The sequence below is a fragment of the Polyergus mexicanus genome, unplaced genomic scaffold, assembly GCF_030449975.1.
Source record: "Polyergus mexicanus isolate NDT 795.1 unplaced genomic scaffold, iyPolMexi1.0 SCAF_11, whole genome shotgun sequence".
Classification (NCBI taxonomy): domain Eukaryota; kingdom Metazoa; phylum Arthropoda; class Insecta; order Hymenoptera; family Formicidae; genus Polyergus; species Polyergus mexicanus.
In genome coordinates this window covers 7,600,545-7,625,704 of record NW_027223331.1, presented here as the reverse complement: position 1 = coordinate 7,625,704, position 25,160 = coordinate 7,600,545, and the positions used below count along the sequence as shown (strand labels likewise).

The following is a 25,160-nucleotide window of genomic DNA, read 5'->3' as shown; positions in this document are numbered from 1 at the left end:
TAATGCAAGGCGTACAATTCCAAAAGACGGAGATAGCGTATACGCAAGAAAGCGTATTATTGAAAACATCGAACGACACCAAAAGAGAGAGAGAGAAAGAATCCCTTCTCCCTCTCCACATTCTTATTTTTCTCTCTCACTCTCTTCGCCGAGAATCTCAGTTGCATATTATATGATATCTAACCTATACACAGGATATTGAGAATGTAATTTTAATTGCATGTTGTGTTTCAAATTTTTGCCTGAACATATCTCGTTAACTATGCTGAATTTTATGATTATAGCTCGTACATTACAGATAAAATTAACAATAACTTTATGTCATGATTTATAATAAATTAATGATTTATCATCATTAGTATTCACACTTTATATAATATTGAATAATTTATTTCTTATTTTAGATTAGCCACTTTGACAATGGGAAAAGTTTATTCTTTATTAACACGACCTATTCGCACGTTCAATGTCGATAATCGTGCGGCAAGAATCATATCTCGAGAGAAGCCTGTACCAGCACCTCAATATCCATCCACGGAAAAGCAAAAGAAATTGTCAGACGAAGGTAATATTTAATCATCAACGCAATGTTGATTTTTATCATATTGTAATTGAAACTTATAATTTAGAAATATATACACTTTTTGATATTCTCTCTTAAGTTTATTATATAATCGTTTTGTTTAGTAAATCCAAATTTCCTGAAAGAACATTATCAAAAGAATGTGCGACTGGATCAACGCTTAAAAGATGTTTTCGTAACATCAACAGATCCACAAGTATGTGCTATATTTTCAATTTGTATTCTTGAATTCTAAAAAATCCTAATATGCCAAAATAAATTTAGTAGAGTGCATAGGTATATTTATCTGACATAATTTTTACATCAGATTCAGATATCAAAGTGATTTTTATTTTAATTTTCATAAACAAGTATTTTAATTTTTTTTTTTTTTTTTTTTTTTTTTACTATTAAAACTCCTATATTCTTACTAGAGCCATATTGAGTTATATAATATCAGAAATGAGAAATCATAAGTTTTATTCTTGCAAAATACATTGAAATAAATAAATTTTTAAAATGCAATTATTTGTGTTCAATAATATATAGATTAGTAAAATACACCAAAAACTCTTTTTAATTTGTAAATTAATAAATAATAAATCTTGATTAATTCTAAGGTCCATTCTTCAGGAAAAAAGGATCTTATAATTATTTATTTTGATGTATTTTGCAAAAAAAAAAACAAAATTTGCATGATTTTTTTTTTTTAACATCGTAATTCGATATAGCTGTAGTGAGGACACAGCTTTAAGAAAGTCATGGAAATAATTTGTTATCAAGCACAAATATAAAGTTTTGCAATTTATTATTTAGGAAGTAATCGAACCAGCAAGAGAACCAAGGCTTTTACCTCAAAATAGGCATATGATAGATGAATATGCATTTAATTTTCTTGAACCTACAACGATTCCTGTAGGAAAGTGCTCATTGAAGCAGGTTTTAACATTTCTTTCACAACATGAAGACGATCCTTTAACATATAGCAGTAAAAACATAGCTGCTGAATATAAAATAGATAAGAAAGTAGTAGGTATGTATTATTTATTTCTAAAAAAGTAACTTGAAATAAACTTATAATGCTTATATATTAATATAAAATTTATATTTGCATCTATCTTTCTTTTTAGATGATCTATTGAAACATTTTAAACTTTATGTAACCAAACCTATAATACCAAAGAGTGAAGAAGTATTGGAAGATCCAATACAAGAAATGTTTGATACAGCATTAGAGGAAAAAAACAAAAGGGATGTTCTAGAAAAGAAAAAGTATGAATGAATATATAGAAAAGAAAAAATATGAATGTTATATATAGAAAAATAATTTATTAAAGATTATTTATATATATGTGATTTTTTTTCCTAAATATAATATAATATTATATATATATATATATAATTCATATATCAACAAATAAATTGGAAATGATGTATATTTTATAGTAAAGTTTCACGCGCGCACGCATGTTAAAATATTCAAAAAGTAATATGCTTTCCAAATTAATTACACATTCTTATGCAATCTGTAATAAAAATTTATGCATTATTTTAGCATCGATAAAATCATATAAAAGTATAAATTATTTGAATATTGCTTACTTGCTATGATATGATAAACTGCAACAATCACAACCAAGACGTGGAATTGCCTAGTGGTAGACGGCATCGAGTGAGAATAATGAGGAAAAAAGTCCTGCATACCTAAACTTGTTTCTGGAATGGTCATAGTCTTCTCCATCATCCAGTAAAATGCTTTCATTTTTAATGTTTTTTTCAATTCTGCGCCAACTTCTTCCCGTATACGTTTATTGTAATTATTTAACCAACGTCGCTGTGTGTAACACATGTTAATATTATAACGAACACTTACTTTTTATCGTTACTTTTTATGTTTCTTGTAATAATGTATGAATTTTATAGTTTTAGATTAATGTACTTAAGACCTACATGCAATGGAGTTAGCATATTGATGTCAACAAGTTTCGGTTCATAAGGAACCAGAGTAATGTCTCTAAATTTGAGGAATTTTTGTCCATTATGACTCTGAAACATAATTGACAATTAGCAACTAATAACTCACAATTGTATTATTAAGTATATGAAATATATTGACAAAGTTGCCACTGTTTTATAATGTACAGGATATAATACAGATAAGGATATGTTAAGATCTACCAATTTACTAGCCGGGATCACTTCAAGTATATTTTCTAAACGAATTCCAAAATCGCCTTCTTTGTAGTATCCCGGTTCGTTTGATAGGAAGAATCCTGGTTTCAGTTTAAGAGAACATCCTATTACTAAATTTTTGCATCTATATGCTATAAGGATAGGCGCTGCAATATGTATTGTTTCATTAGGATGACTCTTTCATCAATTATATTTAATATTTTTGTGAAACAACTATTGTACAGAAAACTGTTGATTACGAACATTCGTGAACTGAAGAGAAATGACCAATTCCGTGACCAGTCCCATGCATGTAATTGTAACCGGTACTCCACAATGGTCTACGTACAATAACGTCCAATTGATCTGTCGTCAGATCGTCGGGGAAGATCAAAGATGATAATTCGATCGAACCGATCAACACTCTTGTATAGGCTTTTTTCTGCTCGTCAGTCGGCACTCCGAAATGTAGAGTCCTTGTCACGTCAGTGGTACCATCTGCCAAATAATTTTATTTCATGCTTTTTTACATTATGTCTCGCAGTTGTTTGAGCTTATCTCGACCAAACTAGCAAAGCTATTTCCAGCAAAGCAAAGTAAAAAAACTCAGAATTTTGTACCCAAGTATTGTCCTCCGGAATCAACCACTAGTGTGGACGCGGTTTCGATTTTAACATTGGTCAAGTTAATTGGCTCATAATGCGGTAAAGCGGCGTGCGAGCCATATCCCGCAATCGTCGGGAAAGCAATACCCCTGTTGCTATTTTGTTCGTAACGGAATTCATTGGCCACCCTTGCCACTTGCATCTCATCCCATCCTTCGGAATCCAATTCATATTGTTCTTCCATGTAAGCTAAGAAATCGCACATAGCCACTGCATCCCTCAGATGAGATCTTCTCATACCTGCTATTTCAATTTTGTTTTTTTCCGCTCGTAGATCGATTACAGGCGAAGGCTTAGCCAATCTCTTTTCTGGTGGAATCTGCAAAGAAAAATTCTGTTTAGTATATTTATGAATTTAAAATTATTGATTCAAAATTTGATCGCGTATTATGCTTATTTCAACATCGAAAATATACGCATGACCCTGCATTATTTCCACAGTTATACTTACGGAATTGTATATTTCTTTGGACGCACCCAACGTATAGACATAAAGCGATGGAAGCCATACTGTGTTCCAGGCTTGAGACATGGTCTTTAAATCATACCAAATGGCTGTGTAATTGTGCAATCTGTAATGATAGTCAATCGTTATACGTTTCTGCTTTTATTATATGGCTATTATTAATTTCTAAGATTTGGAAATATCGAACATTGATTTCGTAATATCATTGCAAATCAAGAAAAAATAGAAGTTCTTTTTATTTTCTTAAAAATGGATTTAAAAAACACAAAGCTCAGATCAATTGACACCGATCTTAATTTGTGTTTTGATCTATTCTTCTGGAGTTTATGTCATTCAGTGATATATGATACTTTGAATTCTATCTCTTCATCTTTCACTCACTTGACGCAGTCCGCATGGAAGCAGGAGTCGCTTTTCAGATGTATGTCGACGGATCGCAGGATTTTGTGTCGCGGTGCATAGAGATGCAGGGATCCATGAGTGATGATCGCGTAGGCTCTTAGGACGGGCGTGTATGGTAAGTCGTAGCCGCGGATGTTGAAGAGCCATGCTATCTCATCCAGAGCGGTAACGATAAGCGCGTCGGCCGACGAGAATTCCATTTCCAACCGGACACTCCGAATTTTCTCTTGCCATGGTTTACCGGAGTACTGGTCCGCCAATGGATACGCTGCATGCGGATTGTATTCAGGTCGACCCACCTGCCAGATCAAGTCCACCAAGTCGTTATGGACTGCGACCAATCTTATGGATGAATTCGCTGAACACGAATAGAATCGCGTTAGTCGCGTGAAACAAGATCAACACTTTAGGCTTTGTTGTGCGATCATTGATTGATATTAGAGTTTATCTCGAAGCTCGATAAAAAGGGAAAATTTTTATTTTATAAAATTAATGAGATTTTTATATGTAAAATATATTTTTAGAAGAAAATATATATCTGTTACAATAACATTTAGTAAAGTAATGCGCAGCAAGGAGAAATATAATATATAATGTTTAATAAAAAAAGCCTTATCTCTAATTGTAAGAGATTATTACCTAATTCACTTTCCCATATTTCCCATATAAATGCAGATATTAATTTTGGATTAGCACCGATACGTATTTCCGATCGATTTCGAAACTCGTGTATTAACCATTCTGTTATTCCAGGTACCTGAAATTAATGGAAATATTTTTTAATGTGTTATGGATCTCGATATTAAAATGTTCACAAAATTATTGTTAATTGCAAATTCTCATTATTCGTTACAAGCTGGATGTGTTTATATGTATATATGACAAATGTAGCGAATTGTTATAATATTGTCATAAATTTAAGGAATGTTTTGTCTATTTGTCATAAATGATTTTCTTTTCTTTATAATATACATACAATACATATAGTACATCATAAAGATAATATAATCATAAGTAACATGATTAAAGCCAGAAAAGCTTTGCATTTCAATTTAAACAAACATGCTGAAAAATAATTTTATCTATATATAAGTATATATAACAATAAACATATCTTTCTCGAGGCTTTTATTATATATTCTCTTAATAATAAGTAATCTCATCATTTGGAAACCGATGCGATTACTTATTATTAAGAAAATATGTAATAAGAGCCCCAAGAGAGAGAGAGAGAGAGAGAGAGTAGATATTAGTATCATTAAAATAAAATAATTGAATATGTCAAATAACAAATCAAAGTTTCATTCGAATTATAACACACACACACACACACACACACACACACACAATCTAAGGTTTCATAATATAATTAAAAAATTTTAATCAGATTTTAAATATTAATATATGCAATTAATTGTTACTATCTTGATTTTTATATTCTTATTATCTTCGGAGTCTTATTAGAAACCGCTGTTAGAAAATATTTTTTTAAAGGTGAAGGTAAAAAATAGAAATATAAGTTTATGATAAGAAAAAATTTGCTGTTATAATAAATAAAGACAATTTAATTTATTGACAAATAAAGAAAATGTGTAATTGTATCAAATAATATACGAATATGTAATAATGGAAATGGTACATGAATATATAATAAACTGATAGTTATTAAGCATATAAATGCAGAGAAGAGATAAAGATTTCGTCCTTGTATTATATCACAATAATAAAAATTTAAACTTGGATTAATTTACTCACGTCGGATTCATCTTGCTTCATTAAACTCCAGTTGCAGTCCAGCTGATGGTCAGCTTGAATATGATATCGGCCATCAGTCCAAAGTATTGCCTTGTCTATAGTGACTAAGGCTTCTCCAGAACTTCCATAAAATCCAGTAAGAAACTCTCTTCTCATATCACGCGGATCCACGATTTCGCTCTATATAAAAAGAATTTATAAAAGTTTTATTAATAATAATATATATGAATATATGGGAAGACTATTAATATTAATTATATAATAATTTGCAAAAAAGTTTTCCTAATCAATCAGCATTAAAATAAATGTCAAAGTCAATGTTTCGACTTAAATCGATGTCCTTCAGTCGCTTTCAGTCGTCAATAAAACTCGGAAGATTTCACAGGTACATGCTGTTGGTATAAGTACAGGTATATGTATATTGTATTGCTCAAAAGTTTGAGAAGCATCCTATAATATTTCGAAATAAAAAATTATATTTTACAATTGTTTTTCTTATAATAATAATTATTTTATTTAAAAATTATAAGATGTTTTAAACTTTTGAGCGATAGTGTATTTTTTGAGTCTTCATAAAATTTTATCATTTAATATTTAGAAAAACATTTTTTATTTTTTTTATATATTTGTTTCTTTTGTATCGCGTTAAAGTTTCAAATCACTAAAACATTTCTCATTGAAAAACACGGTTTCACTGCATCCAAAACCATAAAATTTTAGCAAATACAGAGTAAGCATATCAGCCAAAGTTATATTTATGCGAAGTATTATTTTTAATAAGAGAAGCTTTCAAATATTGTATACCACGCGAATACCTCTAAAGGGCCAGCACGGCCGTGAGAAGCAAAGCTCACTGTCTGAAATTTAAATATAATAAGAAAAGAGACATTTAGCATATATAATATACATTAATTGTCAATGCGTATATATATCGATATCATATTACTAACAAATCGATTTAATTCAATCTGTGAATACAATGTCTATTATTATTGCGTATCGAGCGATTTGACTTGGTGTAATGCAAGCAGTTTAATTTGTAACAAGATAATCAACATTAAAAAAAAATTAATTATTTTAAATAAATTCTGGTAGCCACTATAATCGACTTTTTCTATTATTAAATATAAATGCTTGTAAAAATTATCGTGATAATTGTTACCGTTTATTTTATACTTATCTACAATTAGTCGAGATTAATCTACTAATATAAATGTGACACGCCAATTCGTAAGATATGTACAAGTAAATCTCTGGGATAGATAAATCATAATTATGAATATCGATCCGATTTAATCACGTTGATGGGATAGAACTCACTTGATGCTCGTCATACGAAGTAACGATGTAACCATCGAGTGCTGGCCCTTGAACTGCCGCTACGCGAATCATCTCAGATCTCAGTTGTCTCAATCGCAAAGAACTGTCATATCGATTAACCGGTTGATTTTCGAGGTAAGCATTCACGGGGCAGTACGATCTTTTGGCGCCATTATAGTTGTATTCTGGCTTTGACAATTTGCTGGTATCGGCTCTCGTTAATTCTGCGTCAGACAAATTTTCTAACTCTTTTGACAAAAAAATAGCACAAGAAAAATATGTTACACATACATATCGATTACAAGATACATTGACAGTGTATATAAAAGATGGATTGATTGAATTTGATTTTTAATTAATTGTTAATCAAGTCTTAAGAATGATTCTAGTAAACTGGGATTGAGATATAAAACAGAAGATAAATATTACAAAAAATTAAAAATCGAAAGATGTAAAAAACATAATTTTTTTGTAGAATTTAGAGAATTTAAACATTCATCTTAACTATATAGATAAATAAGGGGAATAATGAGTTAAGATAATGAAAAAAATGTATGACGCAGGCCTAAGATGGATGGTATCAATAATATAAAAAATGATTGAAATATAATGCTTAAATTTTATGCAAAAGACAAGGGTTGGAGGCGCCGGGTATCGATCCCGGTACCTCTCGCATGCTAAGCGAGCGCTCTACCATCTGAGCTACGCCCCCCAGATGAAAGGAGTTTTCTTAATGAGTGCTGATCTGGTTGATAATATAACTAGAGAGACAAGATAAATAAACAAATATATATATATATATATATGTGTATAAGTTTTGTTTAAAATTTATTTATGCGAAATATAAATGATATAAGTGCCTGCCTTGCTTAAGAGTCAAAATAATTATATGAATAAATTATGACATAATTCATAATTGTGAATTATATTTAGTTACTAAATTAGCTAAAAATAAATTTTACAAAGATTATATAATCTATCAAAAGATAATGATAAATAATAATAATGTGAATAATCCGGAAATATTTTCTTAAGCATACGCGATAATAGACAACAACAAACCGGATTTGATTGTTGGAAAAATAATTATTAAAAATTTTGTCCAAATAAAAATTGTCAAAAATAAATAATTTTAATACATTTCTTCTTTAAGTATTTTTTTATAATTTTGTGAGTACTGAATCTATGAAAGATATTATTTTAAATACGTATATGCATGTATGTATGTAAATACGTGTGTGTATAAATATATGTATGTGTGTGATAAAAATTTTATTTTATATAAAAAGAAAATATAAATTTAATATTTTTTTCTATCAAAATAAAACTGGTAACTGATCCATTCATCATGATCCATTTATGAATAATTTCAATATAATAATATTTAATATAATTTTATATTCTTTGACAAATTGTACCATATAATGTGTCTATGTGTGTGTGTGTGTGTGTATATGTATAATTTAAATATATATTAAATGTAAATGTATCTATGATTCAACATATGTAATGTACATTGTACTGGATACAAGAAATATAAGCAAAATAAATAGATAATAGATAAAAATTAAAACAGAACGATAAACGTGTTCTTGCCTTAAATATTTTATCAGCGATTAATGATATAAAAGTTCAAACTTTGAACAGCAAGCAAAATTCGAAAAAAATTCAATTAAAATATAATCTGTGAGAGAGATCATTATAAACTTTGTCTGTGTGGTAAATTAGAAAATTTTCATACAAATGACGCAACAATGGTGCATGAGTTCCTAAAATTTCTATACATGATTCTTTACGCAATGAATAACGAGGGATGCAGCGCGACTTGCGCTAATTGATCATGTTGACCAAAATTAGCTTGATTTCCGTTGCATATATATATATATAGTATTACGTTTCATGGGAATCCAGAGGGTGTGCTAAGTGGTGCTTGCGTACCAGGAAAGCATATCGAACTTGGAGTTTAATCGTCCCGAAACGCATGTTTGATCGTTACATGTATTATATATTGAAACGTCATCTTACACGCAAGTAGTATATATGTCAAATCGATCAAATTCGCTCTTGTCTGTTTTCTCCTTTCTCACTTTTTTTTTTTTTTCTCTCACCGAATCTATCTCTTTCCGCGAACATCACATTCACAGGAAGATGTGTCGCGTATCTTCTATCGTGTAGCGTTCGCGACAAGAGATCAATTTCGTAAATGAACGTGGGGGAACGGATCGAATATAATTCGGGCGAAATATCACGTACAGTGTCGCGTATTTTATCATTAATGCGCCATAACTAGGTCAGCGTATTGTTTAATTTAATAATTTAACGTAAACATCAAGTAATATTAAATATATTACTAGGGAAGTAGGAGCGTGCAGTAGGAAAGTTTTACTCCAATGTAACCTTACAATTTTCAGCTTGATAATTTTCTCTATAATTTTTCCGCGTGCTGTAAAGATTACATTGCTTATTCATCTCATTATTTAATTCGATATTTACGAATATCTTCTTATCCCCTTAAGTTATTCTAGTTGACAAAGACGTGCCATTCGGAGGAAAGAAATTCCATTATATTATATGCAATGGAAATGGTACATGGGAAGAACTCGTGTCATCGATAAAATAATTTCATATATAAGATAAAATGTTTTTTTACGACAAATTTATGGCCATATGAAAGGAATGAGAAAAGGATGTCGATTTACAATAAAATATCGTATTGTATTACTTCTTATCAAACGCAAAGAAGCGAATGATGCAACTTAAAATAGTTCTAACGCATCATTTAATATAACTATAAAAATAATAGAAGCTAATTATACTTTTTCATAAACGATGGATTATTTCGAACATTTCACAATATATTTGCATGTCATGTATATAATAATTGCGTAGACTAATTAATAAATAACTGTATCACATTTTATTCTATAATATTCTCATTTCAAGCTGCGTGAGAATAATAACGACATATAATAACATGGCAATGCTGAGCAATTAGCAATAAGTATTTTGTAAATATTTAATGTAATCGTCTCTCCCTTTCTCTCTCTCTCGTATGTAAATATAATAAATTTATAATAATTCTATAAAGATGAATAATAAATTGAATATATGTTTGTAACCGTTATGTTGCATATCAATTTCTCATTAAAAAAAAGGAAAGAAAGAATAATAAATATAAGTTTAATATTATATTAAATAGATATAAGTTTTATATTATTTTAATATCATTTTGCATTATATTAAATGTCTTAAATCACACAATTATTCTATGATGCAACGATAAAAATATAAATATTCGACATCTATGGATATAATATATAATATTCGGCTCTCTGCTTTCATGTGACAAAAGTATCTGTAAAAAGACAAATAATACTATTATGTACAAACAATGATTACGTAGTATGCGCAACATTTATTCTTTGCTGCTTCAAATTTACACAATTTCGAGAATGCTTTTCTCTTGTCTCGCCTTTGCTCGCGACCATTGGTTCGTCACTCGCTTTACTGTCCCAAAGACACCAGGCTATCATGAATCTCTGGTTACTCTCGGACGCAGAGCAGGGATAGCCTCAAGGAACGAAACCCAGAGATATATGTATGTACGTACACACGTAGAGCGAATCGATGCCGCGGAAGGGCGTGAGAAGGCAAGGTTCTCGCCCAGGTATAACGGAGGGGTGAACTTGACGAGGCCAAAGCGATTCGCCTTCTTAGTTGGTACCACGTTGCCGCTGTCCATCTACCATTTGTTCACCACTCACTTTCGTGCTTCTATCCGATCCGGCTGTTAGGACGATGAAGAGTTTAAAGGGCGACCGACGCGAATCCCATGGCGCAATGGCCGCGACTTTACATCTCGAATACGTCGCGCGTTATTTTCATATTGATTACTTACTTGTATGTCATCGGGAGGGTGAAATTATTACATTTGCGAGGTGGCATTTCTTAATAAAAATTATATAAATAAATGAATAATTTAATAATTATTCTAATAATCTTTGATAATGAGATATGTCTCTGTGAAACTATGATTATATAATTGACGTTGAATTTATCGATTATAGCGATGTATATTTATAAATTGTCTAACATTTTATTACGCAGTAATAATAATAATAATACGCATAACAATAATAATAAATATTTGCGAACACGCGCATCGAGTGTTTCTAAGTAAAAATTATTATCAAAAGGATCGCGATATATTGTATCTTCGGGATAATTTTGCCTTTTGTTATCTTATATTGGTATAAATATCTCATCGTGTCAATCGTGCGTCCAACATATCTATTAAATGACACGCAGAAGGAGAGATGATCGAGATGCTGCGAGACCGGACTATTTCTCGAGATGATCTTTAGCATCTATTGAACAGGCTCGCATAATCTCTAAGAACATATCGTGATTTCATCTTGTGCCTGTGGACCAGTTTGTCGCTTGCAGCTCGCAGTCAGTCCTCTTGCCTTCATTCAACGCTGCTCTCCTAGTAAGCAAAATGTTAGCAGTGCTGTTAGCAGTACGCCGTTAGTTCGACAGCAGAAACTCCAATTAGAATATATTGCGATTAGTATCGACTAACATCCGCGTACGAGATAAAATTTCATAGTTAGGTCGATGATAGAAATTTGCTCTCTGATTATAAATGAAAAAGTATGTCGCTGACGATGCTAGTAACAGATAGATATGCGATATATGATTCTCATATGGCTTCGCGAGAACGTTTATTTCGAAAATTTATTAAAGTTTATAGACAAAAAAAAAAAAAAATTACGCGATTCCACAACAAATATTGTCTTAACATGTCAAAAGTAATAATAATATATGATAGCTCATATTCTTATCTATGTTTGAAGATAGATATAATTATCGATTTTATTTGAATAGGAACATTATAAAAGAACGTAAAAATTATTTAAAATCAACTTCAAATTAATTTGATTCGTCAATTTTAAATCGATGAATAATTATACTAAATGTATCATGTATATATGAAAAAATATCAGTTACAAATATAAATAAAAATAGAAAAATTGATAAAAATTTATAACATTTAAGTGTGGTTCTAAATATTTATAAACATTTTATATTACGTTACATATTGTCTGATCTATATAATTTCTAATTAATTATTCTTTTTTAAATTTGTTTTCATGTAATTATTATTCTTGAATTATTATAATGTAAAATCTTTCTAGGAGAAACTAATCTATTTATCTATCAAAAAAGTATTATACACAAAGTCGCGCGTTGATACGCTATGGAATCTGCAAACTAGTTTGTGCGACGTCTCGAGATGATCTTCAGTATCTACTGATCAGGATCACATGGGTTACGAGTAATCAGATGATTTATGATATTCGCATCTCTCGTAGCTGTGTTAGTTCGCTCCTTTGTTCGATTATCTACTTTCTCTCTGTTACCTCAATAAAATAATTATTATTTTATCTTCCGGTAATCTTGAACATTTTTTTTTTTTTTCGTTAGTGTCGCGAGACGGTTTCTGCTCTGTCATCGGTGTGTCATCGACTCGTCAAATTTATGAGGCTCGTCGTCGAGGAACGAAGCGAGGAATGTCGGACTAGCGATTCATGCGATCGAGAAAGTATGGACGTTGAAAAAGACGAAAAGTCGAAAAGCCGGTTAAGCATCCCCTTTGCTTAACTATCAGGCATTCATCTTTGGAGGCGGTTGGTATGGCTTCGATTTGGGATGGCTCGAGGCTTTTTGCAACAGGGTAGTAGAAAGAGAGTTAGCGTTGAGGGTGATTCTATCAATTATTTCACATAGCATACATCGTTACGAGAAGTTTAAGTTGAACTCATGAAAAATATATGAAATAATAAATATTAAACAAATTTAATAAATATTAATTTATAGCGAAGAACGAAAATATATCAAGTTTCCCTGATATATGAGATGAATAAATTTGAGATTAATGATATTTTCTATAAGGCTATGAGTATGAAAGCATTCAAGAAATTTTCGTTGTATAGTTATATAGGTAGATATCCTCTTAAAAAAGGCATGTTAAATAGATATTCGCAAATAATTTTTTTGTTGCCTCTTTTCTTTAAACTTATATCAGAATTGCATGTGTGTATATATATATATCAGAGATACCGCTTAATCGCAAAGGTGAAACAAGAAAAGAACATTTGAAATTGGATCTGAAACAACAAAGGATGAGTGAGCATGATATAAAATCACACAATGTGTAATATTATTACTTGCATTGTTATATATAAATACAAATAATTTCTCCCTTCGAATCTTGGAAAATTAGACATATTAAATTAAATATATACATTAAAAAGTATATTATATATAAATAATAATATAAAAAATAAAAGATTAATTTTGCACATCTTTTAATATATCACGTATCCTTCACAAAAATAAAAAGAAGTATATCAATTGGATAAATCTCTCTATTGTTATATATACATATTTATCTTCTAAAGAATTGTATTAATTGCTACAATATTTCATGGGAGAAAAAATACGAATGGAAAGCTAGAGCTATTCTTATCGTAACGATATCAATCCGTATAGGCTACATTGCACGTTGTCACAAAAAAAAGGAGAGAATTACTGCTACTCCTGCGGCGCGCGTATCCCTTCACCCACCGTTCCCCATCGGACGTGCTTTCCACGCAGTTGCATTCATCGTATATGTTGATGCACATGGATATATATATACATGCGTATATATATATATATATATATATATATATATATATATATATATATATATATATATTATATATATAGGTAACAACGAGGGCTGCGAGAAGCCGACGAGAGGCGGCGCGCTGGCGCCGTCAGGCATCATCGGTGAAGATCGATAACCCGGTAGAGAAGGGGGATAAAGAGAGGAGAGCGGGGGAGGAGAAAAAGTGGACGGGGAAAGAACGGCGAAAAAAGGAAAACGACGGAGATGACGGTAAAAAGACATCATAAATCGCTACTGTCAGCATCCCCTCGTCCAGCGCCACCCTCGTTCTCACCCTCCATCGACCGAGTCTCGTTACTCTCTTCCACCCTACGGAATTCGAACGGCTTCCCGCCACCGACCGCCTCGCGCGCTATACGGCCCTGGCCGTAGTGAGATGGTCGCCTGCTTAAGTGGCTCGTTCCGAGCTACCGTCAAGGCCGCAGACCTCGTCTCCAGGCGTTTATCGGCCGAAAGTCGCGTCGCGAAAAAGATGCGTCGCGAGTCCCAGGTTTTTAGCGGCTCCTTCCGACGGACGAAGCGTCGCCAGTGCCCGCCACCGTGCCAGGGTAGCATCCCGTGACGGAGGTGCATCCCTATATCGAATACCGCGAATGCGCACTTGGCATGACGAAGGGGTTAGTAACCGTGCAATCGGAACGAAGGCTCCCGCTGCGACGCCAACCTTGCTGATCCGCTGCAACGGAAATGGAGGAAGCTGATTGGTCGTTACCGCTACAGCGCGCGACCTTGACAGATAATGCCACGTGTTGAGAACACGTGTACGGGCCAACGTCATTTATGTGACAAAGGTCTCGATTTTTTATTTTGATTGTGACATCAAGTTGTTAAATTTTTAGAGATGTGTCCCTTGCTTTAATCAAGGTTTAATATTTTTAGACACGCGATAAATAGAAACTGTGCTATATATTGTATTTTTTCATTTATTCGGATTCTATATGAAAAACGCAAGTTTACTTCGATATTTTACATATAAAATGGATATAATCTATCTCGAGAAGCTCTAATGCTTAATACGTATGCGCATGAGAACATTACAGCGGATGAAGAGAGAAAAGACGAAGATGGTATAATTAAAAGGAATCGAAACTGATGCGCGACAAAGAGGTTTACTATTGAACAGGAACACAGAATGTAAAAGGGTGAGAATGTAGTTAAAATAATTAATGTAAATAATTATACCTATCGTTAACCCCATTCTATATCATCTAACTTGTGAAGTAAATATAAAAATTAAAAAAGAAAATACTCGCGAAATATTATTTTCAATTGATATATCGCTTGTGCATTATCGATAAACAATATAAAAAGAAATAAAAACAATTATGTGTAGAATTATTTCTCGTATTAATTATTTAGGATACATAATAGTAATTACGTGAGAAAGAAAGAACATTGAGTATATCGCGAATAATCATGATTGACGATTGCCTGACATTCATATTAATGCATACATTAAGAGACAGGGAATTAATATGATATTAAAACTGATGATATATTAACACCTCTTGGCGGAGATACAACAACGTGGAGATGAATCGGCAGCACACAGAAGGAATCAACGATTCGACATCGTGAATAAGGGGAGTAAACGCAGATCCGTGAATATCGGATCGGAATAGGAATTCCCGATTGGTGCGTGGAACGGGATGACATACGGAGTTAGAGGTGACGCGTTTCCCGTTCCGTGACCGCTCACCGCGATAGTTACACGCGGTAAGAGAGATCGATAAATTGTACGGAGGCTAACAATAAGTCGCGGTGCGACCCGATGGAAACGCGAACCGGAAACGGAATAGGCCGCCATTCGGACGAGGGTAGGTTTTAGTCGTCGGTTTTCCGTAAAGTCGTCACGCGACTCGTAAAATACCCCTCTCGAGAGTAACGAGGATAGGGATAAAAAAAAAGAGTCTACGGAGCGTTCGAATTTCTTTTTCGCCGATCGCCGATCGCGGCGAAAATGCTTTGTATTTATTGGAAAACAAGGGCGGTTCGGTAGCAGGGTAACACGAGGGCACAGAGAGTGATTTTCAAGCACCGCCCCCTCGGCGGGGGTAGCGCATTTGACGCAGTCAGTTGGTAACCGAAACGCAGTCATCGGCATCAAGAGAGGTTTGCCCTCGTTCATCCTGAGCGTGGCCCAGACAGATGTTTGTGGTATCCTTACAAGTGCTTCGAGCTGGAACTACTGCTCGCAGTGTGAAACTGTCGTTTACATCGTCTGTTTAATTATTGTATAATAATTCTACCGAATGTAACGGCCTATCAAGAGACTATAATTATATAATATTGTTTAACTTTTTTACGCTCTCCTTCTTCTATCAAAAATATGATATATCGTGCTCTGCATAAAAGCATAGCAGCAATATAATTTGTCTTTTTTCAGACGGTCATCGTTAATCGCGAAACAATATCGATGAAATTTATAATAAAAGGTTATTATATATTTACAATAAAATAGAATAATAATTTTATTTTATTCGCTTATGTGTGTTCCTAACTGATTTACTATGTATTTATAGATTTATTCAATATCTCGTTTTCGTAAGAAAGAAAAATACAATTCTTCCTATTCATATTAATGAAACGTCATAATGAAGATGCACAGATGGCAATATATTTATAACACCTGAAAGAATCATTCGCAATTCATATTAATGAAACGTCGTAATGAAGTATGCACAGATGGCAATACGTTTATAACACCTGAAGGAATCATTCGTAAATTTTTTTTCTGAGTAACTTTATGTCAAAATATTTTGAATAAAATGGAAAAAAAAAGAATTTGATATTATATTAAACACTACTTAGTCTACTTTTTACGTTATTGCGTTTTGAAAATACAATACACTGACTTTATACGAACATTGCGGTAATATTAGGTGGGGGCGAATCTCCAAGACCGAGATGTGATGCAACATGACGAACTTAATTTTATCAAGGAGATTAATATGACGCGTGAGAGCGAGGAGGTGGCCTACGCTCGTTACCGCGATATTAGAAGAGTATCAAACATTGCGGGTGTCTATGTCGACTCTTATGATTCGCTAAGTTGGGAGAATTGGCTCCAGTTTCTGCTACGATTTATATCAGCATCGCAAAGATAAGCAGATAGAATTCGTGATACGGGGGACCTATGTGGATGAAAAGCCCGCCAGAGCGAATTAAAGTCATTCGGGAAGAAATGGGTTAGAACAGACGAGACACTCAAGTATTAGGAGGGTAGGAGGATAACATTGGTTCCTGGCTCGATGGTGTACTTATATGTATATATGATGAAATGTTACATGTAATTGTAACAATATAATATTGTTCATAAAAATTTATCCATTTATATTTTCTATGCGTTAAAAGTGAATGAAAGTAGCGTGAGCAGCAAGGAGCAGAGAGCTATTGATATTTTATAATTTATTTACATTGTTAATGAAGTATCTCTGTACGTAATGCAGTCGCAACAAATTGCCATTTTGTAAAAAATGCAAAAATAAGTTTTTAAATTTGTTAAAAGAGGAGATTACGATGTCGATAAATCACGCGTAATTTATATGTTACAAAGTATTTAAAATACTTTACCGCTTGATCTATCTGCAGTATATCTATATCCGTCTGTCTATATTCGTAAAATAGCAACATTGTAATTTTTTCTTTAAATTTACATAATGCAAAGTATATAAAATGACGAAATAATTTTCAATGGACAGAAAAGAATATTTTGCAAAATTACAAACTAAATGCGCGCGAATCGCACTCATGCGTAACTGCCAAAATATTCTTTTAGCTGTCATTACACCGCGCGAAGAGTTGCAACAATTTGCTGTAAACAAGCGACAGTTTGCAATTACACAGGAAAACAGAAGCTGCAACGAAGGCGCATTGGCGAAAAGCCGGGAGCGTTACATTTGTAAACGGAACTCGGCACGCAACATAGTAACCTGGTACAGGACGCGACATTTTGTGTTAAAAAAACGCCACTTCTCCAGCTACATCGCGTGAATTTCTACGTGATACGGACTTGCAAGTTAATTGGCTCACGAACAACTCTGTTCGTATCGCGATGCAAATGTCAGAGATAAAAATAATTTATTTCGAATTAATTGAACTGTAAGAGTCGTATCTCATTTTTTCATTACATTCTGTTCGTTTGCGTAAAGGATTTTTAACCGCTTCGAAAATTATTGATATCTCATTACTTTGATTAAGAAAAGATAGATTCTACCATATGTGTGATTCAAGAACTTGCCATTAAAATTAGAATCGAGGATTCTACGCGATGTGCTTTTAAAATATAAAATTCTCATATATAACGATGCAATTGATTGAATTAAAAAAAAAATATATATATATATATATTCTTTGCGAGATACATATATGTCAAGGTGTTGATAAATATTCTCTTTAATCTTTTTATTTTATCGATAATCGAACGAATAATTAGAAGTTTATTAAACGAGGCAAAAAGTTTCACACATTGGCCGATACACATAAGTTCCACCTCGCTAAAGTATAATTCTGGCACCTTTACAAATTCGCAGCATATATTTACGCGAATGATGCACCGCACCGACGCGAGTCATTCATCTTACTCCCACCGACAACACTGACCATTTTTTGTTTACAGATATTGGATAAGTGACAGCGCGACGTAGCAGGGCCGTATGAAGATACAGGGGGATCACGTCGTGTCGGATGAGAGGCGGAGCGTGAGCCAATGTCGTTCGTGTCCGGACGCGAGAGTGGGGGCATTAATTAGGGTGGAACAATAGAGAACGAGAATTTTTACCAGGGTCGCATAGCGCACAGGAGATGGAAGCGTGGGAGTAGTATCATCGCTGATGTCTGGGTCCCGGCAAAGCTGAACGGAAACCATCGCGAGTCTCGCGCGAGGGAGATAGAAAGACATCTCGTTTCTTTCTCTCTCTCTCTCTCTCTTTTTTTTGCGTCAATTAAAATTCCATAGTTTATAGCGCGTTTCTACTTTTAGTTCTTCTTTTTTTTTTTCCTTCTAAAAAATAGGTATACATTGGCGTATGCTTATTGTATAATAATCGCCGTAGAAAATTAACTGTACAATCGTAGGTAATGATGTTCTTTTCGCGATTGATTCTCTCAGATTCAGCGCGAGAATTCGAATACCAAAGAACTTGGCAATTGTAAGAAAGGCTAATAATATATTATATAAGTTTTATAAATGTGCCGGGGTTAACACATGTTCGAATGCGTATGAGAGTTTCCGCGTGATTTATTTATCGGGATATTATTATACGCGAAACGTTATGCGTTTGTACATTGAAACGTTTAATAGTAATTTACGTAAGCAATTGTGCAACGTCTTCTGCACATCGTAGCCCGCTTATCCATGCGCGAAGTTTCTGTCATACGACATTTAACGTATCATTTGTCAATCTTTTCGTAACGATCGCTTCGACATTTGCGACGAGTATTTCATGAAAATATAAACAGCAAACAATGAACTTCGGCTTTTTATAAAAATAGAATCCAGCCTCGACTTTATATTTAGATATTGATTCAAAGAGATTTTGGAAATTCTCACATGTAATTTAAATATTTACATAAGGAGAATTAAATATTTATTTTCCATATTTCTTCTAATATGAAATATAGAAAAGAAACAATTTCTTCGACGTCAATCGTTCGTTCTCTCATTTATATATGATTATACAAATATTCTTAAAAATACTTTATTAATTCATTAGTACTTAGGTTTTAAAAGCGCGCAGTGATCGGTTTGTTAAATTATATTTGTAAGTTAATTTATATAGAGATAGCAAAAAAAAAACTTCTATATATGTGCACGATTTTACATTATATCCATAATATATTATACGTTAATAATATATTATATACAGTTATGATGGCTTATTGGATAAGCAGGCAATCACCATTAATAAATTGCGAAGAAAATTTCTATTGGCATTTTCATACAACGAGAAGACGCGTGCTGCAAGTATTTATAACAATATATATCCTAATTCTATTCTTTTCGGTTTTAATTTTTAATAATTTAGAGGAGAAAACTACTAATAAACATTATATTATTCATCTAACGTGATCGTTTTAAAAAGTGCGTATACTTATTTGATATGTCCACAAGAATACTAATGAAAATAGCAATCTCTCACTCATTGTCATTGAAATAAATAAAAGATAACTATTTCTCTTCTTGGTTTCGTAAACGGATATTTTATCTTAGGGACAAGGACATGGAGGAATAAAGGGCCTGGGGGGCGATGCGTGGCCTTACCAAGGTATCAGCCTCTATAGGGAGTGTTCAAAGGGCCCGAGAGTTCCCCTCGCCAGCGAGCATCGTGCACACCATAACAACGCGTACGCACGCATGCATGCACGCACGTACGCGCGTATGTACGCACGCATGTTTCCCCATAGGCTCGAAACGCTCGCGCGAACTGCTTACGCACTGCTGCGCGCACATCGGTTATCGGGGAAACATGATCTCCGGTTTGCTCCTTCGACTCCTCCTTTACTCCTTTTTGGACCGAGGCCGAAGCCTGACTGTGGTCCAATTGTGCACGGAACGCATAAACAACGTGTATTCTCGAGAAGCTTTGCGCGCGCAAGTGGCGAATGCGAAGGAACGATTTAAGTCCGCTAGCAGTAATACTATTGCAATAGGGAACAGGATAAATACAACAGTTACGTGCATTGTACGTTCAGTTTTTATTCTTATTTAAATTAATTAGTTTGGCAAAATTATTTATTCGAAACAAAGAATTTTCTTAAATTTTTTTCTTATTCTCTCTCTTGTCTCAAATTTTGCTCGTTTCTGAATGCAGCTCATATCATAAAAAAATTTTGTGCCACTATTATAAGATTCAGTGTGACAAAAATTCATTAAAATTAATAAAACATAAGAATAATTATGTATGTATAATCATTCCATTTTATATATATATATATTGTATATATATATATATATAGAGAGAGAGAGAGAGAGAGAGAGGAGAGAGGTAGAGAGAGAGACTTTTTTATAATATTATATTAATATCATTAATTGTAAAGGAAAAGAGCAAGATTTTTATGTCTAAAAAATTTGCAGCAAGTATACTTGTTGAAAGGTAATATGGTCTTTGGACTTACATTTGCCGCGCCGCTGCGCGTGTCAGACGTATTACGTCACCATATGCACACATGCATTATTAGGGTTGCAGGATGTGTCGAGCTTCTCCTCTCCCATCGTATCCGATTCATCACGTATGTACGCGAATATGCGCGACACCGCGACTACCGTTCGTTCATGCGGCACATCGTGTCTCTCGCACGTGTCACAGGCGCTATTCGCAATAATACTTGGTAAATACTGAATGATTACTGAATACTGAACAAAGAAAAAACATGCGGAGCAACAGGAGAACACGAGTCGCGAGGGGTTGAACGCGGTAGGCCTATATACGCGAGCGTTCCTTTCATTGACCCTATTACGGGATGTGGATCGACTTTCGGGGGTTGACGTGTACTTCGCTAAAGTCGAATACCGGGCGCAAGCAATCATTGCGTAAGATCAATTTGTGTAACGCGCGCGTATATTCTCTTTCTCTTTCACCTCTCCTTCTTTTTCTCATTAGCATTTGATCAGTATGATTGATAAAGCCAGTTCATTGCATATTTTTCTTAATATTGTCAATCTTATCCTCCTTTTCACCCTGCTTATAATCTTCTACACAAACGCTTATCAATATATATTATTATTGTTTTATATATTCAATTTATATTTAATCGAAAACACATACAAGCAACTAAATGAAAATAAACTTCTCATAAATTATATCAATACGTTGGCACGAAATGCTAATAAATAATTTCTATGTCTAGACATCATATTTTCTATTTGACCTTAGTTTATTGTAACAGTTGATATTGTAAATTTCTTTTGAGATGCATAATTTTAAATTTTTTGAACACTAGAAAACACATCAAAATTATATTGTATTATTTTTATAAACGGTCTTATTTTAATATTATCGCATAGTTAGATCGCAAACTTATCAATAGCACTGATAGCAAATCCATTAATAGTACATTAAGATGAATAAAGTTGATAAACTTTCTTTAAAAGATTGAAATACTTACTTAATATATAAAAAGAGATCGATTTAATTATATTACATCTATTATATCAAAATAAACAGCATTATTCATTTTATCGCATGGTTATATCGAAAACATACTAACAGCACTGATAACAAATTCACTAATAGTGAGATGAATAAAGCTATAAATGTTTCGAAAATTTTTTTTTCAAAAATTCACATATCCAATATATGAAGATAAAAGATTCAATCATATTGCATCCTTTATAAACGTGACAGATTAGTAACGATGCTCGAGGATTAGGACTAGAGAGCGTGAAGGAAGTTCTGGGACGCACATAGAAACAACACATACAAGACGTGACACATACGCGCGCGCGCGCGCGCACACACACACGCACATATTTACACACAGATACGATTCATGCCGAGTATTTTAGCTATGTATACAAGATTAGAAGGCGGATTAGGAGTAGCACGTAGTATGTGAACCCAGCATCAGTTTATCTGATCCCGCGGTTGTTGGTAAATCACGGTTTAGAATTAACCGGAGAACAGACTAGTCGAGAAGGTAGCCAGAGAGCTAAGCGAGCTTAGGCCAGCGCGGTAGAATGTCTAAATGCTATACTCGCTACGACGCGATGTCATTTCAACATAACGGACTTTCATATGTCGGCGCGATACAATCGCGTCAGAGGAGAGCTCGTGATTAAGGTCATGGCTAATCAATTTTTTTGTGTAATCATCTATTCTGCGGAGAAAGATAAATTTCTTCTTATCAATTAAAAAAAAAAAAAAAAAATGTCATATAACGAATAATTTGATAATATAATATGATATAAAATAATAGGTCTCTCTCTTTCTGTTTCGGACTAAATAATAAATCGTTAAAAAATAATAGTGCAAGATTTCATTCTTACACAAGTGGTCAAAGCTGTATAGCAACCCTAAGTGAAAAAGTTGAGAAGAAAGTTTGCTGGGAATCTTTAATCTGAAATTAAGTAATTTCTCTAAAATTAGATATTTTTTTTATTTTCTTTTTTCATAAGAGAGAAAAGAAGAGAGAGATTGCGAAAATTATTTTACGATCAATAAATTCTTCAATGTATCATGCACATTAATTCAAATTAATTATCGTTCTGTTCATAGTTGTAGTTAACACCATTATGTTAGAAAGATCAGAAATAAATAGTCTTGTGTGTATTCTTTTTCTTCTTTATCTGTCAATAAAAAAATTCTGTATATCAAAATTGAACAAGACAAACAGTTCTAGCTTCAGTCGATTAAAGATCGTTTTTTTTTTTATTGAAACTTAACTTACAACTTTTTTTAATGCAATAATCGGCTGTTATTCTAAAAAAAAAAAAAAAAAAAAAAAAATGTAAAAGAATTTATATCAATTTAATTTCTGCAATTTTGACATTTATTTTTTAGAATCAAAAATATATGTGTAAAATGGATTGAAACATTATTGCACACTAAATTCTTCTAATTAACTAAAATGTAAAAATTATTTTGGAGGCGCCGGGCATCGATCCCGGTACCTCTCGCATGCTAAGCGAGCGCTCTACCATCTGAGCTACGCCCCCTTCGACAATACAGTGATATTTTCAGCATCACACGTAACATTGAGATTCTATATTGACATGTATAATAATTTTCGTTAAGACTTGGAACAGAATAAAATACAAAAATTTTGATTTATCGTATCGTTGTAATTGCAAACATCATCATCGTAAAATGCAGCAATAATTTTATTAATTGAACCTTTCTATTCTGCTCTTAATCTCTATTGTATATTTTCTACAATTATGTATTCAATTTAATAATGTTGTTAATGATCAATCTATTATCATATATTATCCCGTGAAATTATCTTAAAGGCCTTTATAAAAAAATGAAAATTGATAACTTTATTACGGAAAGCTATTCAAAATGATTCAATACTGGTAATTAAGTTTGAGCAGAATAATATATATAACACATCGGTGAAGATTGTAGTAGACACCGTGCTTATCGAAATTAAAGCGGCATGTGTCAGAGTTCCTTTCAGTTTTCCAACGAGGTATTTTCGTCTCTTTTGTTTGACATTTAGTGTGCAAATGTAGTACTATGACCTATCCTACGGTTATTTATGATTTTCATACATGTCAAAATTTTGTATACATTATAGAACATCTTTTATTTCAAACATATGTGTGTATGTGTGTGTGTGTGTGTGTGTGTGTGTGTGTGTGTGTGTGTGTGTGTGTGTAAATATGTGTAAAATATATATCTCGTATAGAATTTTAAATGCAAATTTTCGAGTAAATTTCAAAATCTCTTTTGTCAGTGCAAATCAAAATAATTGAATGATTTTCTTCGAAAGTTTCAAAATTCAACCGAGAATTTTCCATTCTCAGATCAGTATTTGATATATTTTTTACTTTTACAATAGAATCCTGTATAACACCAGTAAATTTTATAATTTTGTATATAACTCTATTTTTTTATAACTCTGAATTTTTCACATTGTCTACGATCCATTAACTAGATCGGAAATGATGAAGATTTTGTCAAAGTAAACATTGGAAATCAATTCAAGAAAAAGATTTTCTTATTATTGGACGGTCCCCACAGATTTCGATGTTTCAATATTGGCCAAAGAGAAAGATCGTAATTAAAATTGCTAATAATAAGACGACGTTTGCAGACATGTTATATGGGACGCGCAATATTCTTTCAAACTCATTCTACGCATCTAGAGAAGAACAGGAATCACGGAAAGCGGAAAGAGGAAGTCGTTCGATCAGGACTGCAATGCTCGCGTCGATTTCGCATCGATCGGCAGTGGTCGATGTCACCGTTTCGCGGTGCACGCGTTCGGCGGCACGTTTTGCGATAACCATAAGCGCATCCGACAGATGCGGATGCGCTCGCATTGAATTTCGAGCGAGATAGCGAAACGCGGAGCGAAAAGAGACGAAAGTACCGATGCGATTGCGAGAGACGGAGACGAGGAATGCCGAAAGGAGGG

General features: G+C 33.0%; 2 protein-coding genes and 2 non-coding genes across 4 annotated transcripts in view; 1 reads left to right on the top strand and 3 right to left on the bottom strand.

Annotated features, from left to right (window-relative positions):
• The first annotated feature begins 20 nt into the window (after positions 1 to 20).
• Positions 21 to 2,908, top strand: LOC138937467 (protein NDUFAF4 homolog). The gene is made up of 6 exons (XM_070303786.1): positions 21 to 206; positions 405 to 565; positions 688 to 779; positions 1,379 to 1,595; positions 1,693 to 1,834; positions 2,118 to 2,908. Exons 2-6 carry the CDS (start codon positions 421 to 423, stop codon positions 2,134 to 2,136), a joined length of 615 nt encoding a protein of 204 aa, XP_070159887.1. The 5' UTR covers positions 21 to 206; positions 405 to 420; the 3' UTR covers positions 2,137 to 2,908.
• The window catches only part of LOC138937462 (xaa-Pro aminopeptidase 1), a 31,878-nt gene continuing 8,679 nt past the window's right edge, over positions 1,962 to 25,160 (bottom strand). The window contains exons 2-12 of the mRNA XM_070303779.1: positions 7,343 to 7,566; positions 6,023 to 6,202; positions 4,907 to 5,024; positions 4,247 to 4,625; positions 3,851 to 3,971; positions 3,355 to 3,718; positions 2,999 to 3,232; positions 2,741 to 2,901; positions 2,513 to 2,608; positions 2,165 to 2,396; positions 1,962 to 2,088 (exon numbers count right to left, since the gene is read on the bottom strand). Of these exons, the coding sequence (XP_070159880.1) occupies positions 2,066 to 2,088; positions 2,165 to 2,396; positions 2,513 to 2,608; positions 2,741 to 2,901; positions 2,999 to 3,232; positions 3,355 to 3,718; positions 3,851 to 3,971; positions 4,247 to 4,625; positions 4,907 to 5,024; positions 6,023 to 6,202; positions 7,343 to 7,566 (2,132 nt within the window). The 3' untranslated portion in view covers positions 1,962 to 2,065. The remainder of the gene's footprint in view (positions 2,089 to 2,164; positions 2,397 to 2,512; positions 2,609 to 2,740; positions 2,902 to 2,998; positions 3,233 to 3,354; positions 3,719 to 3,850; positions 3,972 to 4,246; positions 4,626 to 4,906; positions 5,025 to 6,022; positions 6,203 to 7,342; positions 7,567 to 25,160) is intronic.
• Positions 7,982 to 8,054, bottom strand: Trnaa-agc (transfer RNA alanine (anticodon AGC)). The gene has a single exon. It is a non-coding gene; the product is annotated as a tRNA-Ala (tRNA).
• Trnaa-agc (transfer RNA alanine (anticodon AGC)) lies at positions 23,661 to 23,733 on the bottom strand. Its single transcript has one exon. It is a non-coding gene; the product is annotated as a tRNA-Ala (tRNA).